The 24,872-nt window shown below is 52.1% G+C and overlaps 1 protein-coding gene across 4 annotated transcripts in view; it reads left to right on the forward strand.

The window, feature by feature from the left end:
* The first annotated feature begins 702 nt into the window (after positions 1–702).
* Positions 703–24,872, forward strand: part of SLC29A3 (solute carrier family 29 member 3) — a 41,011-nt gene continuing 16,841 nt past the window's right edge. The window contains exons 1-3 of one of the 4 annotated variants that reach the window (XM_010951640.3): positions 703–813; positions 4,022–4,320; positions 16,723–16,820. In XM_010951640.3, the coding sequence (XP_010949942.1) occupies position 813; positions 4,022–4,320; positions 16,723–16,820 (398 nt within the window). In that variant the 5' untranslated portion in view covers positions 703–812. Of the gene's footprint in view, positions 814–1,259; positions 1,278–4,021; positions 4,321–16,722; positions 16,821–24,389; positions 24,473–24,872 lie in introns of those variants that run through there. The other 3 variants (XM_010951641.3, XM_045514211.2, XM_045514212.2) reach the window with 3 other exon arrangements.

The following is a 24,872-nucleotide window of genomic DNA, read 5'->3' on the forward strand; positions in this document are numbered from 1 at the left end:
CACCATGCAACTCCAGCCCCTCAAGGCACGTAAGGTTAATGAGACAGTGGATGTCAGGGGCCCAGCAGAGAGAGGGTAGGATAAAAGTGGTCGCTTTAGCCTGTAATTCGACAGTGAAGGTCTGGTGGCTGGTGGGAGGGTCTGGTGGGGCAGGGACGGTCCGGAGGACTGCGTGCTGCCGGCCCAGCTACCCTCTGCCTGAGCCAGACAATGAGCTTCTGAAAGGTACTGGCCTGGCACACAGTAGGCTTGACTGACGCTATGAGCACAACTGAGCGGCTGGGCCAGCTCTCGACTCTGGGACAGGACGGTCCCTGAGGCAGCGAGACCATACAGGTGCTGGCGGGGCTAGGGTGGGGGTGGGAGGGAACAGCAGGAGATCTGGGAGGGGCGGGTGAGAGGCAGGAGTCTGGGGGCGGGGTGGAGAGCTCTTCGGGGTCCTGGGGAGCAGGGCTCTGGGAGCTGAAAGGGGAAGGCTGAGACGATGGGGTCCGGTCCAAGGTGGTGATACAGTGGCGGCAACACCGGGAGACGGCTGACCGCGCACTCGCACGCCAGCCTGGGCAGTGCACCCGGGCGCCCGGCGGCTCACTCTCCACCTGTGAAATGGACGTGTGTCCGCAGCCAGGCGCCAGGCGGCGGCGCAGGGAGGAGCGATGGGATAAGGGTTTGCAAACCCGGAAGCCCCGGCGGGCGTGGGCGGGCCGGGAGGCGGGGCCGGGCCTGAGGCCCGGCCGAACCCGAAGTCACAGTGGCCGCGGCGGCCGGGGAGGCGGCGGCGGTGGCGGTGGCGGCGGTGGCTGTGCGGCGACAGTAAGTGCGGGTCGGTCGTCGGGCACGGGCCTGGCCTCCACCCAGCTCTTCAGGCTCTCGGTCGCCCTCCCTCCCCGGGGCTCGCACTTTCGGCGCCTCCCGCCAGGGCTTTCCTGAGGGGACTCCACGGGAGCCTCAGGGCCTCAGCCTCCTTGCGTTGGGCGCCTCTCGCTATGTCCTCCTCCCCAACGTCCCATCTCTTCTTCCCTGCTCTCTCCTCCTCCCCCACTCTCCTCTCACTTTCCCTTTTCCTGGGTCTCTGTCTTCTTTCTTTCCCAGATTCTCTGTCTTCCTCCTCCTCCTTGTGGATTTCCTGAGACTGGACCTCACCGCCTGGATGTGGGGTCCTGGATTTGGACAGTTCTGCCTAAAGTACCCAGAACGTAACTGACTGTACAAATTAGGGAGCCTGAAGCTGCAGGTGTTCACAACTCCAAGGCAGATTCCGCCTTGGCCTCTGGGAGGTGCGCTTTGTTTCCCAGTAATGCTTTCCCATAGGTTAGCTTCACCAGCCCTCCTGCCCGCATTTCACAGATGAGGAAATCGAGACACAGAGGTGAGATTGACTTAGCCAGAGTGAGAAACTTCCTGGGAGCCAGCACCTAGTCCCGGAGGACTGTCTGCTGTGGCCGGCCCACAAGTTTCTGCTGCTTTGTGTTAGGGGCTGGCTTCTTGCCCCAGGTCACCCAGGAAGGGAGCAGGGCTGAGCCCAGCCAGTTCCTGCAGGAGCCTGAGGAACGAATACACTTGAGGCCACAGCCAGCCGGTCCTGAGGATGCCGGGGCTCTTACCTTTCTTTTTCTTTTTCTCTTTTTAATCCAAAAGCCAGCAGCTAGCTTTCATAAAGAGTAATAAGACTTTGCTCACTCCAGTGCCCTGGCCTATGACCTGGGTAAGAGAAAATTCCTGGCTTCTTCAGAAGCTTGGTCAAGGCTGAATGGTCCTGGACAAATAGACACCTGGAGCTGAGAATGGGCTCCGGCCAAGTGTGGCCTGAGTGACCCAGCTGTTGGTCCCTGCACCCACCCCTGCAGCTGGAGCATCTGGAAAGAATCACTTGCCCTTTGTCTGTTGTCCTACGTGGGTCATAATTTTTATGTTTTCAAATACTTATTTAGAAATGGGATGTGTGTGCACGCAGGTGTGCCTGTGGCCACATTGTCTGATTAGTTTGTTAGTGCTGAGCTCTCTGTGAATCAAAGCTGGGAAAGGGCTCTGCTCAACCAGGGGAATTTAAAATAGACTTGCTGACTCAGGTGCTCTGGGCATCTGGCTGCCTCCTGCCTGCCTGCTGAAGGATATATGCTGCCCCAGTAGGGGAAAATATCCTGTCTACACAGAGTCCATTCATTCAGCAGACAATGATGAGGGTGCCCTGCAGTGCCGCCTTTGCCTCTGCTTACAGCTCACTGGCCGAGAGCCCTTCCAGAAGGTCTATACTTGGAGCTAGCAGACAAGGATGCACATTGCCAGCCACCCTCCTCCTGGGGAGGCCAAGGAGTCCACATAGGCCTTAGACTGCTTGGCTGTGTAATCTCACTCCTGCCATTTGTTAGCTGTGTGATCTTGGGCAAATGACTCAACCTCTCTGAGCCTCACTCTTCACCTGTGAAATGGGTCTTCGAGTAGTACCTACCATATTAGGCTGTTGTCAGGCTCAAGTGCTAGGTGCAAACCTTGATATGCTTGAGCACAGGATTTCATTTTAGTGATCAGGAATTCTTACTGTTTGAATGTGGGGCAAATCAAGTGACTTTAAGGCCTCATTCTTTGCAGCTGATTAAAAGGAGGCAATAATTCCTGTCCTACCTTATTCTGAGGAATATTGTGAGGCTCTCCTGAAATAGCAGATGTCTCTGTACCTATGTGAGAGAGTGTTCCTATCTCACCTTGCCTGGCTTGATGCTCTGAGTTAAGGCTCAGCCTCCTATGTGAGCTGAGATGCATTGATTTATTTAGGGAGGAAGCTACTGCAGAAGGGACTACAGAGTGTCCCATCCTCAGCTTTATGGAAATATTTCCCATTTATCAAGCTGATGCCATAGCTATGTAGAGCATAGAAGTCGACATGCTACCTTGCAGCCAAATTCCACAGCCAGTCAGCCAGGTGACAAGCCCAGGATGGCGGGGAAGATGCTGATGTTTGTCAGCATTGCCAGCCAGTTGCTGTTACATAATCATTGTAAAAAGGCTTCCCTGCAGATGGGGAAATTGAGGCTCAGAGCATGGTGACTTGCCCAAGGCCGTGTACACAATGGTTACTGGAAACCTAGAGTCTTTAGTTTGTCTTAGCTGCTACCACAGACCAGGAGTTGCTGCCTCTTGGTGGGATGTGATGAACAGAGGTGGGGGACCAGGCAGGAGCTGCAAACCCAGGCAAGTCTGTGACCTTCCACTCTTTGGACTTAGTTTCCCCACAAGAGAAATGAGAGAGTGGACTATCCAATGTCTCAAACTGGCTTCTGGAGGCAGCTCTAGATACCATGGGGTTTTTTTTTTTTTTTATGTTATTTAATTTGAATGCCTTTACTTTTATTTATAATTTTATTTTTTGAGCAGATAATATATTCACAAAGTTCAAATTTCAAGAGGCAAAAAGAGTATGCAGTGAAGTCCCCATCTCCACGTCCCGAGCCTTCCTCCTCAGAGGCAATCACAGTTCAAAATTTCTCTTTATCCTTTCAGAGGATATACATCCACACGTGTGTATTTTCTCCTCCCCACCTACCCCATCCCTGCTTTTTTGCACAAGTAGTACCATATTCGACACATTTTCCTGCTCCTTACTTTTCACACATAAGGTTGAAAAGAGGTTAGAAAGCCTTATTTGCTCATCAAGGGTCCTAATTCCTTTTGTTATGGCTGCTTAGAAATTTGAATGCCTTGAGACCGGATTTGCTTGTGCAGATTGATTGCCACAGGCCCCACTATGCCACATTGCCTTACTCCTGGCCAGCCCCACACTTGTTTGCTACTGTGTTGCTCCTGCGTGGGCATTGTGGTGAGGGGCCCTGAGGTCACTTACAGTTCTGACATCTTGTCTTTCTCCCTAATCTTTAAACCTGAGCTCTCTAGCCACACTTTGGTGACCCTGTGGATCCAAGGGTGGGGGCATAGTCTGCTCTGTAGGACTGGTGTGTCCCCAGCTATGCCTGGTCTCAGCTTCTGATCAGTTGCCCTGTCTCTGTTTCTCACTCTGCTCCAACAGTGGCCATCATCTCAGAGGATGACTTTCATCACAGTTCCAACTCCACCTACAGAACAGCAGGCAGCTCTCTCCAAGCTGACCAAGAAGCTCTGCTTGAGAAGCAGCTGGATCGCCCACCACCTGGCCTACAGAGGCCCAAGGACCGCTTCCACGGTGCCTACATTATCTTCTTCAGCTTGGGCATCGGCAGCCTGCTGCCATGGAACTTCTTTATCACTGCCCGGGAGTACTGGATATTCAAACTCAGCAACTGCTCCGGCCCAGCCACAGGGGAGGAACCTAAGGGCTCAGACATCCTGGTAAGGCGTGCTCCTCCTGGGAGGCTGCAGGGAGCATGCAGCCTGGAGGGGGAGAAGGGCGACTGCACTTGGGTGCACTCTCCCAGGAAGGCTTGCAGCTTGCTGAGGGTATGGTTGTGAATTGGGGAGCTGTGTGGAGTATTGTATGCACAGAAAGATTCACTTCAGCCCTAAGACGTACTTTGTGTTATGTATGAGGCCTCATGCTTCCTGTGGCAGGGGAAGATGGAAATGGATAGGGCACAATTCCAGCCTTCAGATTGCTTGGTATTTCACTTGGAAAGAAGAGGCAAATGATGATTCTGCGCAGTGTGTTATGGTAACCCAAGAGTCCAGAGTCTGTGCCTCCACAGGTTTGAAAGTGTGGATCTAATAGCATTAAGTTCAGCCGTGAGTTGCAGAAAATCCCAAAAGACCAGTGGCTACCACAAGAAGGAGGGTAATTTATCTCTCATGTGCAAGTCTGGAGGGGACAGCCTCGTATTGGTGTGATGATCCATGTTGCCAGGAACCTAGTTGCTCCACATGGGTAGCTTCTGTGTTCAAGATCACTTCATAGTCTGAGATGGCTGTTGGAGTTCTAGCCATTACATCAAATAGAGGGAGGAGAAGGAAAGGCATAAGAACATGAAGAACACTCTGGAGGGTAACACCCAGTGCTTCTGCTTACCTCTTATTGGTCAGAACTCAGTTGTGTGACCACGTGAGCTGCAAAGGAGGCTGGGAAATGTAGTCTTTAAGTGTAGTCTTTACCTCAGAGAACCATGTACCCAGCTCAAATGGGAGGTTGTGTAGTTGTGGAAGACAGGAGGAATTGAAACCTGGTCATAAATAGTCTCATCACCAGGGGAGAGATCTCTGCGACTCAGAGCAGGTGGATCAGAAGAAGGAGAGGGGACAGTCCAGGTGGAAGGAGAAGCCTGAGCTATGCAGGATGGGAGGAAAGTTCAGGTGTGTATAAAGAACAGTGAAGCATCTAGTTTTGCTGTACGTGGGGTGCACATAAGAGAGAAATGAGGCTTGAGATCCTTGCCTGGGCCTTGAATGTCAAGGTGAGGAGTCTGAATTTGATTGGCAGTGGCATCAGCCCTCTCTTGCCACCCAGGGCTGCTCACTTTGTTGGGGTGACTTTTCCCTTGGGCGGGGAGAGTGTTAAAGAAAAAAGTGTTCTGCCACTTGTTAAAGCGGTGAGGAAGTCTTTACTCAAGAATGTTGCAATAAGGGATGGAGGTTGGACTCAACTCCAAATACTCCGAGGGCCAGTGGGGATTTATAGCCAAGGAGCAGAGTGAGGGGGGTCAGTGGATGGAAAATTACCAAGAGGAACCATCAAAGTAGGGGGATTCTTGCTCAAGGCAGGCCAAAGACAGACACCAAAGATGGGGGATGAAGAACTTGATCAAATCTCAAGGGTAATCAGATATCAAGGGTGAGGGGATTCGGGGATTCTCCATAAACTGACTTAGCAGGAGTTTTGCTAAGACTAGGCTGGGCAGGTGGAAGACAGGATGGCGGCCTGGTCAAGGTCCAGTGGAGAAGAGGGCTCAGAGGTGTGGTTAATATTTGTCAGGAGCCTCAGTTTCCACAGCTGATCTAGGTCAGTGTCTGCTCTCTCTTAAAAGCTCAGGGATGGGAGAAGCAGGGGCATCTCTGAAGCATGCCAGGCTAGGGTGTTGCCAGTTGCCCCTCTCAAGGGGTGCCCCAGAGGACAAGAGGAGGTACCCTAGCAGACCTTAGCCAAACCCCTCAACTGGCCTGGGAGACGACTCAACACCCCTTTTCTGAAAGCACCTTTGAAATCCCTGAACTAACCCCACAGAACTTTCAATAAATCTGGCACACTGACTGAAGCATCCCTAGTGTCTATCTCAAGGGCTCTACCACAATCACACATCAGAATCGCCTAGTGAGCTTTAAAAAAAATTCCAGTCTGGTTCTACCCCAGAGGTTCTGATTGAATGAGGCCGAGGTAAAGTGTGGACATTGTAAGGCTTCATACCCCCTCCTCCAACCCTAGCCCCAGCCCCTTGATTCTGACACCCTGTGAGGGCCTCTTTCTGTTAACTGAGGAACTAAGAGATGGCTTCAGGGTCCAGAGCAGTGCGTACAGCTGAAGGGCTGTCATGAGAACTAATGTAGTAGTTTAGAGCATCCTACTCAAAGTGTGGTCCTGGGACCAGGCATCGCCTGGGAGTGTGTTAGTGATGCAGTCTCAGGCCCCCCGACTCACTGAGTCAGGAGCTGCTAACAAGCCACCCTGGCAACTGGCAGGCACAATAGAGCTTGGGAAGCACCGGCAAGGGCAGGGCTTCTGGAAACAGACTGAGTGGGTTCAAACCCTGCCTTTGTTAGTCCCCTGGCCTCTCTGTGCTGCTTCATCTTCCAGGTATGTAACAGGAGGATAATACTCCCACCAACTTCTTAGGGTTTTTGTGAGGATTAAGTAAATTAATACTCATACAGCACTTAGAACAGAATCTGGCACCACTGCGGTGAGTGCTGTAGAGACATTATCGTTATTATCATTTGAGGGATGGGGCCTGCTCTTCTAAGCTGCATGTGGCCCTGGTGTATTTCCAGACGTCTGGCTTAGCCAGGGTGCTTTATGATCCACTTTTATTTACCAGTGACTCAAGCATCCCAACTTTCTGCCAGCCTCAGTAAATCAGCCAGCCCACTTGGGCTTCGTCCAGAAGATCCCTGTCTGTCTGGGCCAGCATTGGCCCAGGGCAGCCCCCAGGGCTAGATTCCCCGTGTACTTGGTCTGCCTCCTCCTCTGCCCACTGCTCCAGCCCCCGGCAGCAGGCTGCCCAGGGCAGGCGAGGATGCACGGGCCAGTCTCAGAGTGGGCCCGGTGGATGTCTGCCGTGAACTGCTCTCGCTGCAAGGCGATCCCTTCCCAGCTGCAGGCACTTAGCATTCCAGGCCCTGCTACTGTGCTTTATTGCCTCTTTCCAAGAGCTGGCAGGTGCAGATGTAGTACCTGCGGCTGCCCAGAGCTCCTGGCTCTTGGCATCAGAGATGAGAGACCTGTCACCCCTCGATTCATGGGCCAGGTTTGGGAAGCAAGCATGCTGGGGTGTTTCTGCATTTTGCAGGCCATTTTTCTTTGCCTAATTCCTCATTCCTGCCACCCACCTCCCCAGTTCTTTCCCCCTCTAGTCCTGATTTCCCTGCAAGAGGCGGCCGGTCTGTGCTGTCACCTGAAGGCTACTCTGGGGGAAGGAGGGGGAGAGTCAAATGGGTCTGTCTCCAGCAGCCACCTGCAACTCAATTAGCTGTGGGTCTGGATGTTGGTTTTTCTCTGTACTTTCCTTTTTATATTTCCCAGGGATGGATACCATTGGATGGGGAGTTTGCCTCCATAGGAATGTTTGCAAAGACCCCTCCCACCCCCAACTGTGTCACTTTCACGGTCACCTCCCATCCCAGGCTTATTTCCTTCTACCTGGAATAGCTTTGGGATGGTTTAGAAAGCAGTCTGCTCACTGGCCCCCTTGTCTCCATTCTCTGGAATAAGAACTTTGAACAAATTCCCTACAGGCTGGTGGGCCCAGAACCAAAGAAATTAAAGCATAAATGAGGAAGAATTGATAGGAAAAGATGGTGCTGGGGGTGGGGGAGCCACAACAACTGCCATCTTCTGAGCATGACTCTGGGCCCACCATGCTGGCAAGAGCGGTAAACGCATTGCCTCTCATTCAACCCTGTTTTTTCAGACAAGAAGCCAGAGGCTCAGAGAGGTTGAGTAATCCGCCCCTAATCACATAACTAGGAAGGGCTATAAAGAGTTTTAAGGGGAATTTAGGTGGATAAGTGACGGCAAAATTGGTCATGCTCAGAGAGTGGTGCAGAGGGGACTGTCCTGGAGACAGGGGCCACCCCACACCCTGATTTTACCAAATGCTGCCTTTCTTCCTAGGCAGAACCTGCCCATGGTCTGGCCTCCTGTTCCACCCTGGAAGCCCAGGTGTCTTCCTTAGTTCTACCCCTGGATTCTGGACCTGGCTTCCAGGCTGTCAGTATCCCTGATCCCTTCCCAACCTCCATCCAACTCCCTCGCCCAGGTCTTCCCCTGGCTCTGGGGTTTGTAAACCATCCCTGATCCTGTGGGGGCCTCCTTGCCCTCCCCTGAGCTTTTCCTGCAAGCCCATAGGCTGCCCCTGGCCAGAGACTGTAAGTTGGACACACCCCTCTTTCTGCTCCAGAGAGGAGCACCTTCTCCTGGTGATTCCCTGCCACAAGGCCTCCATGGCCCCTCCCCACACATTCTTCCTCCCAAGGCCTGGCCTTCCCAGGGCTCCTCTCTGAGGGGGCTGCGGGGCATGGCCAGGTTGTGAGTGGGACCCACAGTCTGACTTGGTGTCAGCTAGGCCAAGACCCAGTCTTGGCAATTGTCATCCATTTCGTCCCTGGACCAGAGTGGGTCCCAGGAGCCCAGTCCCAGGGAATGGGGCAGGAGGCAGATGCATCTCATCCCTGGGAATCTCCCTGGCTGCCACCCCTCTGAGTTAGGGGCTCCTCGTCTGGGTCTACACTGTACTTCCCGTGAAGTCTTCACCCCACAACTCAGGATATTAAGCCCTTATTGTGGGAGCCACGGCTCTCAGCGTATTGCTTGCGTTATCTCACTTAACCCCGTGGTATCCTGTGAGGCAGGAACTGTTGCTCTCCATGATGACAACACCCTTTTCATGGATGAGGATGCCTCTCCCACCAAACTTACCTCTCTGGGGATAGTGTACATCCCTGTGTCCCCAGCACATAGCAGCACACAATAAATATGTGTTGTGTTGGCTATTGTAGGGCTGGGGAGGAAAGCCCTGTCACCTCAGTACAAACAAGGATGGCATGGCTTTGCAAGGGAGCTGAAGATCTGAGCACCACTGTGGCCACCACCAAAGGAGGTCTCATCTTTCAGGTGGTTGGCAGAGACAAGAAGTGAGCTTCCTGCTATAGCGAAGGAACCCTGGTAGCCCTGGTTCAGCAAGCGGGGGCCTAGAGCGTCTCGTTTACAGCACCTTGGTCCTGGCCCAACCCCTCAGTCTCTCAAAAAAGCAGGATAGCATGACTTGGGACCTATTCTTACGACTAAGGGCATGCATCCAATTCAAGGCAAAAGGGTTAAGAGCAACCAGGATAAACTAGTTCAGAGAGGAGGAAACTGGAAGACAGATGACCAGAGGTCTTGGTAATGACCTGTTGATTTTATGAAGTCCCTGCCATGCAGTCTGTGTTTGCTAGTCATTTGCTAGCAAGGGACAGAACTGGGATGTGGACAGGTCTGGAGGTCAGCAGAGCCCATGCTGGGAACCAGTGTGCTCTGACTGCTGTATCTCCCGTGTCCTCGGCTCTGGCTACACACTAGAGTCACCCGAGGAATTGAGAAAGCCTACCCGCCGGCCCCACTCCCCCAGTTCTGGTGCCATCGAAGGAGGGGCCTGGGCACAAGCATTTTTAGGCTCTCCAGGTGAGGCTAATGTGCAGCTGCATGATCCAAGGGAAAAGTTACCACGTGGGGGTAAGGAGCAGCTGTCCTCTGCCTCCACCAGAGAGCCCATTGAATGGGCTACATCATGAGAGACTTAGATGAGCCCTCTGGAAGGACTTCCTGCAGTGCAGGTTGTCAAAGCTGGCAGTGGAGTGGAGCATTTCTTCCTCGGAAACTCCAAGGAATGGCTTTCTTTGGCCTGGTCTACTTCAGAGAGTGTGACGTCCTCACTGGGACCCTCACAAATGGATGGATGGTCTGGTGCTCATCTAACCTGAATGCTTTGGGCTTGATTAATTCCCCAACGTGGCTCTGCTGTCCCCAGTGTCCCCGGTCCTGCATTGGCCAATACGGCCTCGAAAGAGACTTCAGCCCTCCCTCTGGGTACACGCTCCCTTCATTGTGAGCTGGGGGCTCCATTACCACCTTCCTCCTCCTTCTCATTTACCAGACTCCTGGGAAAGGAGCAGTAGGGCCAACTGGCCCCAAGGTGTCCTAGCACCTGAGGTGACAAGCAAGAGCAAGTAAAGCCACAAGAACGGAGAGGGAAGTGGAGGAAGCCCCAGCCTCCGCTCTCCTGTGATGCTGTCACCGTGAGGACCAGCCAGTACACCCTCTCTGTGCTGGATCAGGGAGTGGACGGTGATCTGCTCTTGAAGTTTTAGGAGCCGTGGGTAATTTATTTCGTAAAAGCTCTGTATCTGGGAGAAAGCTGGATCTGTCTGTCTCATGGGACTGCAGGGTAGCTGGGAGGAGCCCAGAAGGTGACAGAAGGACGTCATTCAGTTCCAGTCCTAGCAGTGCCCTCACCTTCTGTGTGGCTTGGGGCCAGGCTCCGTGGCCCCTAGTCCTCCGTGCACACAGACCCACCTGGCCGCATTTACAGAGCGCTCCAGATAGTGCCAGGGGGACGTCCTGGTACTGGCTGCGCACCTCCCCTGTGGTAGCTGCTGTGTGAGGACTTTGCTGAATCCTAATAACACTCACTGTCTTTAACGAACTCTCACCCCGTGCCAGCCACTGTGCTAAGGGTGCTGCTTCGTTCACTAACTCACAGTATTTATTAAGCAACCTGCTGTGTGCGAGAGGCTTCCTTTTCCTTGTCTCATTTGGCCCTTGCTAGAGCCCTAAGGTATAGGTATTACTATAGCCATTTTACAGAGAGGGAAACCAAGACTCAAAAAATATAGCTCAAGTAATTTGTTCCCAGGCACCAAGTCAGTGACAGCTGGGACTCAAACCAGGCCATCTGAACCCTTGTTGTCCATGTCCTTAATGCTGTGCTCCATGTCAGCATTTCTAGATGTTTTCAGACTGCTTTTGACCCCCATGCACATTTCAACGACATGTCTGTGATGGAAACATCACTGTCAAGAAGCAGCATCTATACTTTTTTTTTACATTTTAATTTTTTGATTTACAATGTATTAGTTTCTGGTGTACAGTATAGTGATTCTGTTGTACATATAAATATATGCATTTTGTTCATATTCTTTTTCATTATAGGTTACTACAAGCTACTGAATATAGTTCCCTGTGCTACACAGTAGGACCTTGTTTGTCTGTTCTGTACATAGTGGTTTGTATCTGCTAATCTGAAACTCACAATTTATCCCTCCCTCCCCCACCGATAACCATAAGTTTGTTTTCTATGTCTGTGAGTCTCTTTCTGTTTTGTAAATAAGTTCTTTTGTGTCATTTTATTTTTAGATTACACATATATGTGATATCATATGATGTTTGTCTTTATCTGACTGACTTCACTTAAAATGATGATCTCAAGGTCCATCCATGTTGCTGCAAATGACATTTTATTCTTTTTTATGGCTGAGTAGTGTTCCATTGTGTATATATACCACATCTCCTTTATCCAGTCATCTGTCGATGGACATTTCCGTTGCTTCCATGCCTTGGCTCTTGTGTATAGTGCTGCTGTGAACATTGGGGTGCATGGCAGCGTCTATACTTTAAAAAAAAATCTCTGTAGTTTTCAAGGAGGAGCAAGTGATCATTAGTGCTAATCTTAAAAATGGCTTATAAGCCACCTAGGCTGAGTATGGAGAGTTTACCTTTGGATTTAACCTCTTGTGGGCCCTTGGTGGCCTTGTGGGCCAGCGTCTTAGGGACAGGGACAGAAGCTGGACCCGAGGCTGTGAAGGAGAGGATGGGGAGGGACGTAGGAGACCGCCAACCTAGGAAAATGCCTCTAGGAGTTTTGCTTTAAAACTTTCTCATTCTAGAGGAATGGGCAGAAGTTATAGAGGAAGTGTGGTCAAGAGGGTATGAATTTTCTAGTTTTGTTTTGTTTTTCATACAGGAGAAATAGCAGCCAGTTTGTGTGCTCATGTGAGTGGTCCAGTAGAGAGGGGGACATGGGTGCTGAGGAGGAGGAGGAAGCACAGCTGAGTGAGGTTGGAGAGCAGCTGGGGCAGTCCAGTGGGTCCTGGAAGAGCATGTGGATGATTCATCCTCAGGACCAGGAGAGAAGGCAGCCAAAGAGAAAATGAAATAAAATTCCTGTTGTGACCCATCAGGTGGGTTCCTACCCTCCAGTAGGTTGCAACCTGTCATTTGAAAACCCCTGCTCCACCTGCTTGCCGCTAACCTCCCGGCCAGCCAGGAGGATGCACTTCACCCACAAGGGAGGAAAGTGGGGGCAGTAAGTGACTTGCTGATGCCACAGGGCTATGAAGACAAGAGTGGGGGCTGTGACCGAGGTTTGTCTGAATCTGAGTGAGATTTCCTGGGGCACTTGACAAATGCCCATATTCCCAGAGCTCGCCCTACTGGCTCCTTCTCCCCAGGGTGGGCCTGTGCACTGTAGCCAAGTGCTGCTGACTCAGTCAGCTGGCAGGGGATCCTCTGCACCACATGCTGTTCCTTGAAAGCAGGTACCATTTTGGACGTAGGTGGATCATGATGCTCCTGCAGTCCACTCCTAGTGCAGCTTGGATCTCTACACATGGAAGAGATGCATAGACTCCATTTGGCGGTCTGCTTTTTAAGAGCAGAATTCTGAAGAATGGTGTCAGATGAGTGAACCTTGCCCCCACCCGCCTTGAGAGCATATTTAGGCACGATTTCATCTGAGTCCTGTCATCCCAGAAAAGAAGATGATGGGGGTGGTCTGGGGGTCAGGCAGGATGGAATGGAGCTCCAGGCCTCCTGCACAGGGCATGGGTGAGTGGCTGCCAGGAAGAGAGGGTAGGTCCCTCCTCCCAGCTGCCCAGTGGCTTGGGCCAGCGTGGATGGCTGCTCTTAACCATTTTTAAAAATTGGAACCAAAGTGAGTTTTTTTTTTTATTCCCTTGTCCACCCTTTGATTCTAACTGCAGACACAGCCAGCATGCTATTCCCAGTAAATATACCTGTGATGGCTTTCTCTTCCATTTTTAGCTCTTGCTGCGTCCTGCAGAGGGAGAGGAAAAGCCCAACTGGAAACTCTGTCAGTCATGCCTTCGGTGGCCTTGACTTCTCGACTTCTCTTTATTTTCTCCTTGCGTGCTCACGGCCGCTCTCCACACCTGCGCCCTGCCCCCCAGCTCTCCCAGGCTATTGATCGCTCCTCCTCTGCCTTCGATTTTATTTCTTCCCGCACTTGTCCTTAGAATCCAGAGACGATTTCCTCAACAAATTAGAACACGGCCTGGGCCTTAAGTGCTCCAGTGTCTCCTTAATGTGATTGATCATTCCGAGTATCTGGAGAGCAGAAGCAGACTGTAGTCTCTGCCGGGTTCCTTCGTTACAGGGCCGTCCTCTGGGAGGAGTCTGCGCTGGTGGCAGGGGCCTGAGGGGGGCCCTGCTGGCCTCTTGGGGGTCCTGTGTGTGTGTGTGGCCTGTAGCAGCCTGTGATTTCCACTCACATGGACCTCCAAAGAGAACTCCCCTCCCTGTAGAGGAGAGGGCATGCTGGGTGAGGAAGTGTGACTGGGTCTACTCAGGACTCCCTCTTCCTGGTGATTCTCCTAGGTCTCCTTCTACGGAGAGCAGCTGGAGCAGCCCCAGACCACCTCCTCTTTACACACATGCCACAGGGGCTGGTCCCTGTCCCTGCGATCCGCTCTGGGTCACTGATGCACATCAGTCCTCTGGGGGCTGCAGAAGCTGCCTTGGTCAAGTGAGGGCTGTGTGGGCAGGTGGGGCATTTCCTTGGAAGGCCCCGTCCTCCTGCCCTGGCCACATGGTCAGGCTGCAGAAGAGGAAGGACAGGCTGGCAAAGCATCAACAGGGACTGAGGCCTGAATCAGCTGTCACCCGTCAGAGGTTGTGCATGGATTTGCAGGTTCCCCATTTCTCTGACCTTTCCCTCTATTGGTTTCTGAGCCACTTCTCTGCCCACTGAGGTCCCAGCTGAGCGTACATAGGGGAAACATAAAGGACAAAGATCCGAGGCCACCTTGCCCCTGCTCAGAGACCGGGTGAGGGTGTGATGGAGGAGGAGGGTGGAAGGTTGACAGAAATGATGTTGCCGTTTTCCCCGCTTACCCTGCGGAATGGGAAGACCTGAGATTCAGGAGAACTGGGTTGTTTCTGACTCTTTCAAATTTGCTGGGTGACTTAGGGCACCGTTTCCTTATTTGAGAAACTAGATCACTGCTTGCAAACTTTTTCTGCGAAGGGCCAGATGGTAAATATTTTAGGCTTTGTGGCCGTAGAATCTCTGTTGTAGCTACTTGACTCTGCCCTTGTGGAGTGAAAGCCACCGTGGATAATCTGAAAAAAAAAAATGGGGTGTGACCATTTTCCAGTATTTACAAAAAACAAAGGTGGGCAGATTTAGGCCCCAGGGGCAGTCGGGACTGGCCCCTCCTTTGTGGTTTTTCCCCCACAAGTGTCCTGAGGTCTGTTATAGAGGTGCCTGCCCAGCTTAACTTCTCTTCGTAACACCGCTGCCTGATGTACTGTTTATTTATTTGTTTATGTGTTTGCTGACCGTCTCCTTGACCAGAACATCAGTTCCACGAAAATGGGAACTTGGACTAAATCCGCTGTGCCTAGAATAGCAACTGAGCTCAATAAATATGCTCAAGAGTGTTGAATTAATCAGTAAGGGTTTGTGGAGGAGGGCCTGTCACTGGTCGATGCTGGACTGGCAGGGAGAGGGCACAGGAGAAGACCCTCGTCCCAGGACAACAAGCCGTGGTTCCACATTCAGGGGGTGGACTCTCACCGTGGGTCATTATTTTACCCACATGCTCAGACTGGGGCCGACTCCTGTCCCGCCCAGTCGAGTTGCTCAAGCCTGAAACTTAGAGGTTACCCTTTATTTCCTTCTGTCTTTCCACCCCCACATTTAGCCCGTCAGCAAGTCCTGTTAGTTCTACCTCCAGAACATCTCAAATCCCCCCAGTTCTCCCTTCCACAGCTGTTGCCCCGCCCTCAGCTTCACTGCCAGTGGCTCCCAGGGTACCCCACCCCAAATCGGTTCTCCATGGAGGCTGCAGAAGTGGTCTTTTTAAGACAAAATAGAGAGGCCATCCACTGAACCAGCTAAGGGCACCAGCTCGGGGAACAGAGGGCTGGGTTTGAGCTGTGTGAGTTTGGGCAAGTTCCTGACCTCTCTGAGCCTCACTGTCCTCATCTGCAACATGAATCATCCCTTAAAGGGGTGCTGTGGGCATTAAGGGTGTGAATATGTAAAGAGCACTTGGAACAGAAGAGCTCCAAGGAGGGGCCAGGAGGCCAGGCTGCATGGAGAAGGGGGCGTAGCTGCTGGGACATGCAAGGCAGATGAGCACAGGACAAATGAGCCTGGCTTGGGGGTGGGGGGTGGGGTCAGAGGGCAGTCAGGCCCAGGAGGAGCTGGGCAAAGGCCCAAAGTCAGGGGAGCTGGGACTTGGGGGGGTGAACATGAGCCACAGTCAGGTGATGGGGACGTGGGGGTTGGCAAATGATGGACCTGGGTGAGGGTGAAGGGGAACCAAGGAAACTTTGAAGGGAGGACACTGAGAAAAGGAGGGATGTACCATGGGGCCTCAGGAGGGGTGAACTGGGAGTACTCTTGAAGGCCTTTGATTTAGGAGCTTGGACTCAGCAGGCCACCCAGGAGGGATGGCTGGCAGGCAGTGAAACATGTCCTGGAGGCAGGGACTGACGTGGGTGTGGGGTTGTTGAAGCCAGGGGAGATGAACCCCCAGGGTAGGACTGCAGCACAGGAGGGCAGAAACTAAGGAGGCTCCTCCCATGGCAGACAGAGCAGGGGGACTGAGCTGCTGAGGAGGGCCTGGAGGTGGCCTGTGAGTCCACGTGGGGCGTGCTGTATGTGGGGTGGCGAACAAGATACATAACCAGGGTAGCGTAAAAGAGCAGGAATTTTATTTCCATGTTTCCAGAGGCTTGAAGTCCAAAATCAAGGGACCAGCAGGACCATGCTTCCCTCAAGGACTCTAGGAAGAATCTTGCCTTGCCTCTTCTAAGTCTGGGGGCTCTCAGCAAGCCTTCCCTTCCTCGGCCTGTGGCAGCACAACTGGTATCTGCCTCTGTGTTTACTGGGCACCTCCCCACATATCTGGCTGTGTCCCCGCTCCTTCTTGTAAGGACACCAGTCCTTGGATCAGAAGGCTCACTCTGATCCGGTATGATGTCATCTTAACTAACTGTATCTGCAGAGACCCTATTTCCAAATCGGGTCACATCTGAAGTTCTGGTAGATGTGAATTTTGGGGGGATACTATTCATCCCATTATAGATGGGGTGGCCTGTGGTGTCAGGAGCGTGAGGACCGAGACCAGGCCTTGCTTGTGGGTAGGCTGCCAAGAGGGCCCTTTGAAGGGTCTTTCCCCAGAGCAGCCCAGGAGGGGGTAAGGCGTTTGCAGTAAGGGCATGGGCTGCATTTTTAGGGCATTTGGAGTAAAAGGAAGGAGGGGCCTGGTGACTGGAGACAGCGAAGTCAACGAGGTTTTTTTTCTTAGCCCAAGGGAGACCTGAGTGAGCCTCTTAGAAGAGAAGGAAGGACCAGCAGTGAAGGAGAGAGAGAAAATGCAGACAAGGAAGGCGAGGAGTCAACAGTGTAAGTCTCCCAGGAGTCACCTTCGGCTGGAGAAAGAGCACCTTCCTGCCCTAGAAGGCTTTACACAGAGGGAAGAGAGGGTGCGGAGCCTCCGTCCAGAAAAACCTCAGGAACCTTGCTTATCCTCTGGCAGGGCTTCTAAAGAAGTTGTGAGAAAAGACTGCAGGCTGGGGAGGGCTTCCACACAATTCAACAGCAAGATTTATAGCAGCCCCACAAAGTATGGCCTGGAGACGGCCTGAGAGGCCAAGCTCAGGTCAGACGTCAGAGGCTGATGTTAGAGCAGCACACAAAGGTCTGACAGGGCCTTCCTTCTGTGCCTAGAGTGGTCTTACCTGGCTGATTCTGACCCCAGCTTTGTTTTGCCCTTGGGCCCCTGGCTACCCCATCACACCAAGGTGGATCTGGGCTCCCGTTTCTGTCACCTGTTTGACCCCAGGAACAGGCAATGCCCTTCCCTCCATGCCCAGCCAGCCCTCCCAGCTCACCCAGGCCCCTGACCATGAACCCCTTAGCTTTCCTGGGCTGGTGCCCCAAACAAGGGGCCCTGGAACCTGTAGGCAGGATGCTTGCTGCACCCCTTGTGGGGACACCGGCCATCTGCTCACTTCTTGGCTGATGCCGAGGCGGGGGCGCCTCCCCTGCAGCCTCCCAGACACAGAGCTCGGCTCTCGGCAGTCCGAAGGCAGCAAGTTTGCAACGGCAAGCTATTCTTGGCTCCAGCCTCCTTGCTGCTGCTAATTTCATGCCCCTGTGATCCAGGTAACGCTTTGCTGCCTTGAGCTGCCACCCCCAGTCTTGAATCGCTTTTTCTCGCCCCGCAGGAGCCCAGCTGCCTCTGCTGCCATGCTCTTGAGGTGGGGGCTTCACAAAGCTGCCTCTCAGAAGCCTCTGGGCGGCCGGCCCCAGCTACTCGGCTGCAGCTCGTGACTAATTTGCTGCACTTATTTCAAAGTGCCCAAATGGCATTGGGGGAGAGGAAGCTTACCCAGGGCCTGCCAAAGATAAATGGGCTCATTTTTGGGCCTCCCTGCCTGAAGAAACCTCTTTACCTGGACTCTGAGCCCTGAATTAAATTCTTCCAGAAGAGATGCTAAGTACGGAGCCTCTCAGCGTGGTGGAGGAGAGGAAATGTTCTCCGTCGTAAAATAGTCCTCACATCTGGCCAACTGGCTCTGGTGGGTTTTTAGATTGTGTTTGAAGAGCATCTCTCCCCCTTCCTGGTATTCACAAGCTGGGCCACTATCACAGATGGAAATGGGTTTCCTCATCTCCATTGCAAGTGGATCAATGCCCCATGCCCTGGACAGAAGGCTCCTCCACACCGACCTGCCACCTAGGGGCCGCTGGCACGTGGCACCTCTGGGCTGGGCTATGTCCACAGTCTGGGTTTTGATCCCCGCCCCCACCCATCCTGGGGCATTCTGCTGCAGTTTGCATGGTCAGGAGAGAAGCTGGAAGCCTGCCCGGTGCTTCCCAACTATAATGTTCTCCTTCACATGGTCTGTGCTTATCAGCAGACCGTGTCCATCCATTTTGGTGGCTGACAGTAGTGAGGGCTTTTCTCTTAATCTTTTTTTTCCCCCCTTTTTAACGCTACTCAGATCCACAGGCCTGAGGAAATCCCCAGGGGAATTGACAGTGGGGTTTAAAGGGAAAAGAGAGTTAATAGGCAGAGGGGAGAAATTAAGCCCCATCATTTGCTAACTTAGGCAGATCACCTGCCCTCGAGGGCTGGGGCAGAGAGAAGACACCACCCTGATGAACCTCTGATCCCAAAGGCTGGTCCCTGCTCACTACTGGGAAGGCATGTGGGCTGCCAGTCCCAGCCTGTGGTGCAGCCAGGGGCATGCTGCAAGCCCAGTGGCGGTGTTTGGGTTTGTGCGACTATAAGCAGGCAGCCTCAGCTACAGTATCTCTTAGGTTTGTGAAGTGACAATAATTGCCTCCCACCCCACCCCTGCCCTGCATCAGAAAATCCTGCCACCAGCATTCTCCAGATGTGCACCTCTGTGCATTTCATCCTTCTCTGTTAGTCTCAAGCTTCTAATCTATAAAATGGGAGCAGTCCCAGCTCTGCCTTGCTCTTATAGGCTATGTAAGAGCCAATGGACTGGGGTCTGTGCAGGCCACATATAGGCAGTTTTGTTCAAATGTCGATTACCTTGTACTCTGCACAGCTTCCATGTCCATACTTGGTTACCTGACAGGTGCCAAAGGTGACCTTTAATGTTACTGTGCCAGAGGCCCAGCCCTAGGTAACTGTAGAGTGCAGGGAAAATAGTGGAGGGCAGGGGGTGATTAGATTAGGCATCAAGGAGTGGAAGTTTTCCTTTTTGTTCCTCAGAGCCAGGCCTTGCCTCACACTGAGTTGGAGAATTCAGAATGGTGACTGATGGGGGCGTCCCTCTCTCTCTCTCTTTCTCTCTCTCTGTCTCTTTCTCTCTCTCTCTCTCTCTCTCTCTCTCTCTCTCTCACACCTCAGGGGGCGGAGTGGTGGTGCTGTGGCTGTGTTCCTGCCTCTCTGCTGTGTGTTTGGATTGAATGGACCACACGGTGCCCATTCTGTCTCAGCTCAGCAGATTTCTGTGGATGCTGAGGAAAACCTCAGGGGCTCTGTTCTGAAAAATGAACTCAGGTTAGAGTCCTGAGTGGCAAAAAAGCATCCCTCCCTGCCTTGCGCGAGGTGTCCCCACCTCTTGGAATGCTGTTTCTCTCTCCACCAGCACCCCCACCTCTGTCTGGCAAACTTACCCCATCTTTCAGGCTGTAGTGCAAGATGGCCTCCTATGGGAACCCCCTCCCTGAACACCTTCCTTCTCTCCTTCCCCCATCCCTTGTATCCATTGTTCTACAGCCATAAGATTGCACCAAACTGCACACTCCCGGAGGGCATCAGGCTCCCTATCTTTTCTGTTTTATACTCCAAACCACCAGCCCAGTGTTGGGCACACAGGGGCTTGCCGCATCTTCAGTGAAACAGGAGGGGATACTGATCTGGTTGGGCAGTGGCCACCCAGCCCGGCTGAGGGCTGCAGGATTACCAACCTCTGAGCCTTCTACCTGCTGGGGCAGACAAACCTGCCTGGGGAGGCCTCGTCATCTCATCAAGTCCTGCCCTGCTGCATCCTCCCACCTTCCAGCCCTGCCTTCTTTCTGAATCACACACAGTCCCCACATGCAGTTATGTCAGGCCCAAACTGACCCCTAGGACTGCAGTTTCCCTCTGAGCTGTGTAGACAGGGCTGCCATGTTGCCCAGCCCTGAGGGGCTCCATTCATATCGCCATCCACTGGACTGGTGCCCCCTGGCTTTGTGCAGAGCACAGCCTTCGCTGTCATCTGAGGAGGCCCAGTGCCACCACCCTGGGGGTCTTCTCATTCCTCCACTCCTCCATCCCGGAGTCCTTGGGGTCCTTGGGTTCACCTCTGGAGCTAGTGGCCATGTTCATCCACCATGTTGCAGGGTGCCCGGTGGGATGAATAACAACAGAGCCTTTTGAGGGAGCTCTCAGGAGTCAGGCCCAAGTGGAGGTGAACTGTGGCATGAATGATCCCCAAACGCTCCATTATGTATAATCGCCCTGTGGGATGGAGATTCCAGATTGCTTTGGAGGGGACAGAACTGTTACCATTCTAATTGCAGTATGTTTGAACCAGTATTCAGATGGCTTTACATTTCCTTGAGTAAAATGGGAGAAGTTAGCCCCCACAAGCTTTGGAAGCAAATGAGATGAACCAAGGAAGGGGATGCCAGCTGCAAGTCTGCAAGGTGCATAATGGAGAACTGAACGTCGGGCCCTCCCTGTTGGATGTTTCTTAGAAAGGAGCCTGAGGCAGCACCTTATGTATGGTACTCTGTGGGGGAGTTCAGTCCTAGGGAAGTAAGAGTGAGGGAAAGGGAAGTGAGGCAGGGATGGAAGAGCAGATGCAGGCTGTGGTATCGCCGCACTGGCCACAGCTTTGCAACAAAACACAACTGCTTGCTCAGGCACATGGGATGTCTCCCGAGAAGCCACGTGGAGCCACCTCATTTCAGAACAGATGATTGGGAGAGGAAGGCACTAAGCAATGTGTCTTTAGTCTCCTTCCCATCTCCCACCTCTCTTTGGTCAACGCCTACCTCGTGGGTGGGGCTTTGCCTCCCCCATCCTTCAGAGAGTGCTACCCGGCCCCTCCCACAGCCACCCCGAAGCAAGAGTCTCTGTAGGGGCAGCCCAAGCATTCAGGTCCCCTGCTGGTGGCAGCTATGACAATGGCTTTATGACCACATGGGACCAAGTAGCAAGGCAAATGGCCTGGGGCAGGCAAGCTGAGCAGATCTGGGGTGGTATGTACACTAAGTCCAGTTTCTTGAAATCAGTGCATGCTGCTTACAAAAATGATCCTAATTTCAGCAAAGGATTTGGAGAGGAAAGGCTCAGGGGGCTGATGCGGTCAGCAAGCATAATCTTCGTTCTCTGCGCGGGCAGGCACAGTGGTCTTCATGTCTGTCAGGAAGTTGAATGAACTTATGGTCAGCTGTCCCAACTTTCATCAACAAACTGAATTGAAATTACAATAGGAAGGCTGCAATATTCAGAAAAACCCTGGTTAATAGGAACTCAACTATCCCAAACCCTCACTAACTAGGAATCTATTGCTGCATAACGAAATACAGCACACTTACTGGCTTAAAACAACACACTTACTGGCTTAAAGCAACACACATGTATTATCTCAGTGTCTGTAGACCGGGAGTCCGGGCACAGCTTAACTGGGCTCTCGGCTCAGGGTCTCGGTGGCTGCAGTAAAGAGTTAGGCAGGGCTGCAGTCTCACTGGAGAAGGATCACTTCCAGGCATACTTGGTTTGTTGGCAGAATTCCGTTCCTTGCAGTTGTAGGACTAAGGGCTTCAGTTTCTTGCTGGGTGTTGACCAGAAACCAGTCTCAGCAACTAGGGGTCACCTGCAGTCTCTGCCAGGTGGGGTTCCTCAGCCTGGCCACCTGCCTCTTCCTGCAAGCCATCAATGCAGGAAAAAGAGAGCCTAGCAAGATGGGTGCCACCGTCTCATGTAACACAGTCCTGTCCCTTCTGCTGTGTTCTCTTGGTTAGAGGCAAGTCACAGGCAGATCCCACCCACACTCAGCAGGAGAATCATACCAGGGCACGAACACAGGAGGCTGAGATCCTGGGGGCCACCCTAGGAGCCTGCCCATCACTCTTTATTTTGCTAGAACTCTACTTAGGCAAAAGCAGCAAATAAGTGAAAACCACCACATTTTTATATCAGGAATTAAGGTTAAAAAAAAAGAAAGCTCCATGGGATATGCTGAGTCTGCCTACATCACCATCTGCAGCTCCCCAAGCTGAACCAGTAAAAGGATGGCTCAGGGTCAAGTCCATTCTGCTCCCCAAATATTCCTTGTAAAGCAGAGAGATGCGCTTGGTCAACAGGGAGTCCTCGCCTTATCCTGTTGTCAATATTTACAAAGCTTTCCAACATTAAAAGGAACATTTTCTACTTAAATATCAATAAACCAGAACATTTAATTGCCTAGAAAATCCCTATTCCTAAAATGTTCAGGGAACCTGAGCCTGCTTGAAAAAAACACAGACAGAGCTTCTCCATCCCATGTTATGGCCAATCATAGACTTGCCACAGGATGAACAGCCACTGAAGGAAGGCTGTCCTCAGGAGCTGGGATTTAGGACAGTCCGAGCCTCCACCTGCAGCCATCCCTTCCTTGGGGCCTTTTTCCATTGCTTTCGCCCACCCAGCGCCTGCCTGGCCTCACGTATGCCCAGCCACTGTGTCAAGACATAATTGACTGAGTGCCTCGGACCAGTCCAGGCTCTACTGAGCCCATCAGGGCAGGAACAATGAGGTGGTACCTCAAAGGAGAAAGGCTATTTCTAAGGCTCATGGTTGATGGACCACACGAACTGTGATTATCATTTTAATTGCAGGGCCACCATGACCTTATATTCAGGGTGGGGATTTCAAAGACCACAAAGCACTCTGCGGACTTAAAAAGGGACCATGGAACGGTCTGTGCTTCAGACTAGAAGGGGCCCATTATGACATCTTTCTTTCTTGGCTTCCACATTGCAATCAGACTCTCCCAGAAAGGAGAGATCTCACCCTCTGTTTCAAGGTCTGATACAAATCCCACCCACTCTGGGCTCTTCTCCCCAAACCTATCTGCATTCCCACTCTCTCCAGGACCCAGCCCCCTCGTCCCACTCCCTTACCCGGAACTCCCTTAGAACTCACTGCTCCTACCTCTGATTTGGCACAAAACCCACAGAATTCTGACAGCTCTTCCTATGGTGTTTTGAGGCGTTAAAAACTCTTCACACTCTATCTCACACTCCCAACGGGACACCCTGTTCTTAACAGGGAAGAAGCGTGCCTTATACTTTGTCGAGATCCCTACAATTGCCAGAGCTCTCTGCACATTGGCAAGATTTTTGCATACATTGTTCTTTGCACTTGGCACATTTGTACTCAAAATATTTCCCCAGTTAAGTTCAATTTTGTAAGCTTTCCAGAGTAGAATACTCACAGCTCCTTTATTTTTTAGAGGAAAGAATATCATTCATATAAAGCCCTTGTACTTGCGCACAGTAAATGCTTAAAACGTGTGAGCTGTTTTCATGGCTTAGAACCCATCGTCATTTCCAACTTGGGGTTCATGGTTTGACATACGAGGACCAAAGCCAAAATATGTGAGCCCTTTCCAATGTTTTGGTTTTTTTGTACGACAGGTATATTGAGGGATAAGGTACACTTAGTGAAATTCACCTAATGAGTGGACAGTTTCCTGAGTTTTGAAAAATGTATACAGTTGCCACACAGCTTCTTGAGCTATAAATTCCAGCACGTTATAATCAGGAATTCTTCCTCTTGTCTCTGGTCTCATGCACTCTTTGTCTATAATACCCCTGAGTTACTTCCAGGAAAATACCCATTTTCCTCATCTTGGCCAGTCTAGGAGCCACTTCCCAAAATGGCTTTGACCTTGGGTAGCAGCCCTGTTGAGGGAGCAAACCCAGAGTTGGAACAGAGTTTCCCTGCAGAAATCAGGGCCTGGTGTATTTCTAAGAGGCCTCACTTGGTTGCAAGACTATAGATTGTTGTGAGAATGTGGGTGAGTCATAACCAAACCCATATGGATAACTCTCAAATTTGATAGTGGGCCAAGAGGACTGATAGGGCAAAATTTTTCTTTGTAAACACACGTTGAATCCTGTCCCCATTGCCTCATTGTGGGTGTGGCAGGTAGGCTGGGTGGGAGCATGGGCTGCAGAGCATTAGGGCAGGGACAATGTCCTGTCCTTCCTTATGTCCCCAGCACTCAGCACAGCTCATGCTGATGTCTGTCTGTTGAGTGGCTGAGTGAGTGGTCTTGGGTTGGAGATGGGATGAGACTATGCTGTCTCGGGGTAGACTTACCCGTCACTTGCAGGTATCTGAAGACAGTGGGGAGAAGCCCCACCAGCGGGGGCCCTGTCTCTGCTCTCACACGGGGCCCATCCCCTCCATCCCAAGTAACCTCAACAGCCTCCTCACTTCTGTGCCTGCAGAACTACTTTGAGAGCTACCTGGCTGTTGCCTCCACTGTCCCCTCCGTGCTGTGCCTGGTTGTGAACTTCCTGCTTGTCAACAGGTAGGCCACCTTCCTCCCTCTCCCAGGCCCCCGACCTTCACCTCCAGCCTTATCTGCTCCCCCTTGGTCCATGGCTGTTTCTCTTCTGCCGACTTAAATGTGGCCACGGAATTAGGCAAGGCTTTCTGAAAGCAGTCAGAAGTTAAGAGCCTGGCACCCCACCACTCTGGCTCTCACTGTATGGGACAGGTCACCTCATGCTCAGTGCTGAGCTGGCAACCCAGCTTATGAGTCGATCACTCACAAGGGGATCAGTGGGTGACTTCTGACACTGGATTTGTGAGGGGCTAGGAGAGAGCCTCCATCTGGATGCACTGTGAAAGAAGGAATGATTTAGGAGACGGCTCGTGGCCATTCAACCCCACTGGGTGACTAACGCCCTCCTCCCCTTAGGTTTACA

This window comes from Camelus bactrianus, chromosome 11 (assembly GCF_048773025.1).
Source record: "Camelus bactrianus isolate YW-2024 breed Bactrian camel chromosome 11, ASM4877302v1, whole genome shotgun sequence".
NCBI lineage: Eukaryota > Metazoa > Chordata > Mammalia > Artiodactyla > Camelidae > Camelus > Camelus bactrianus.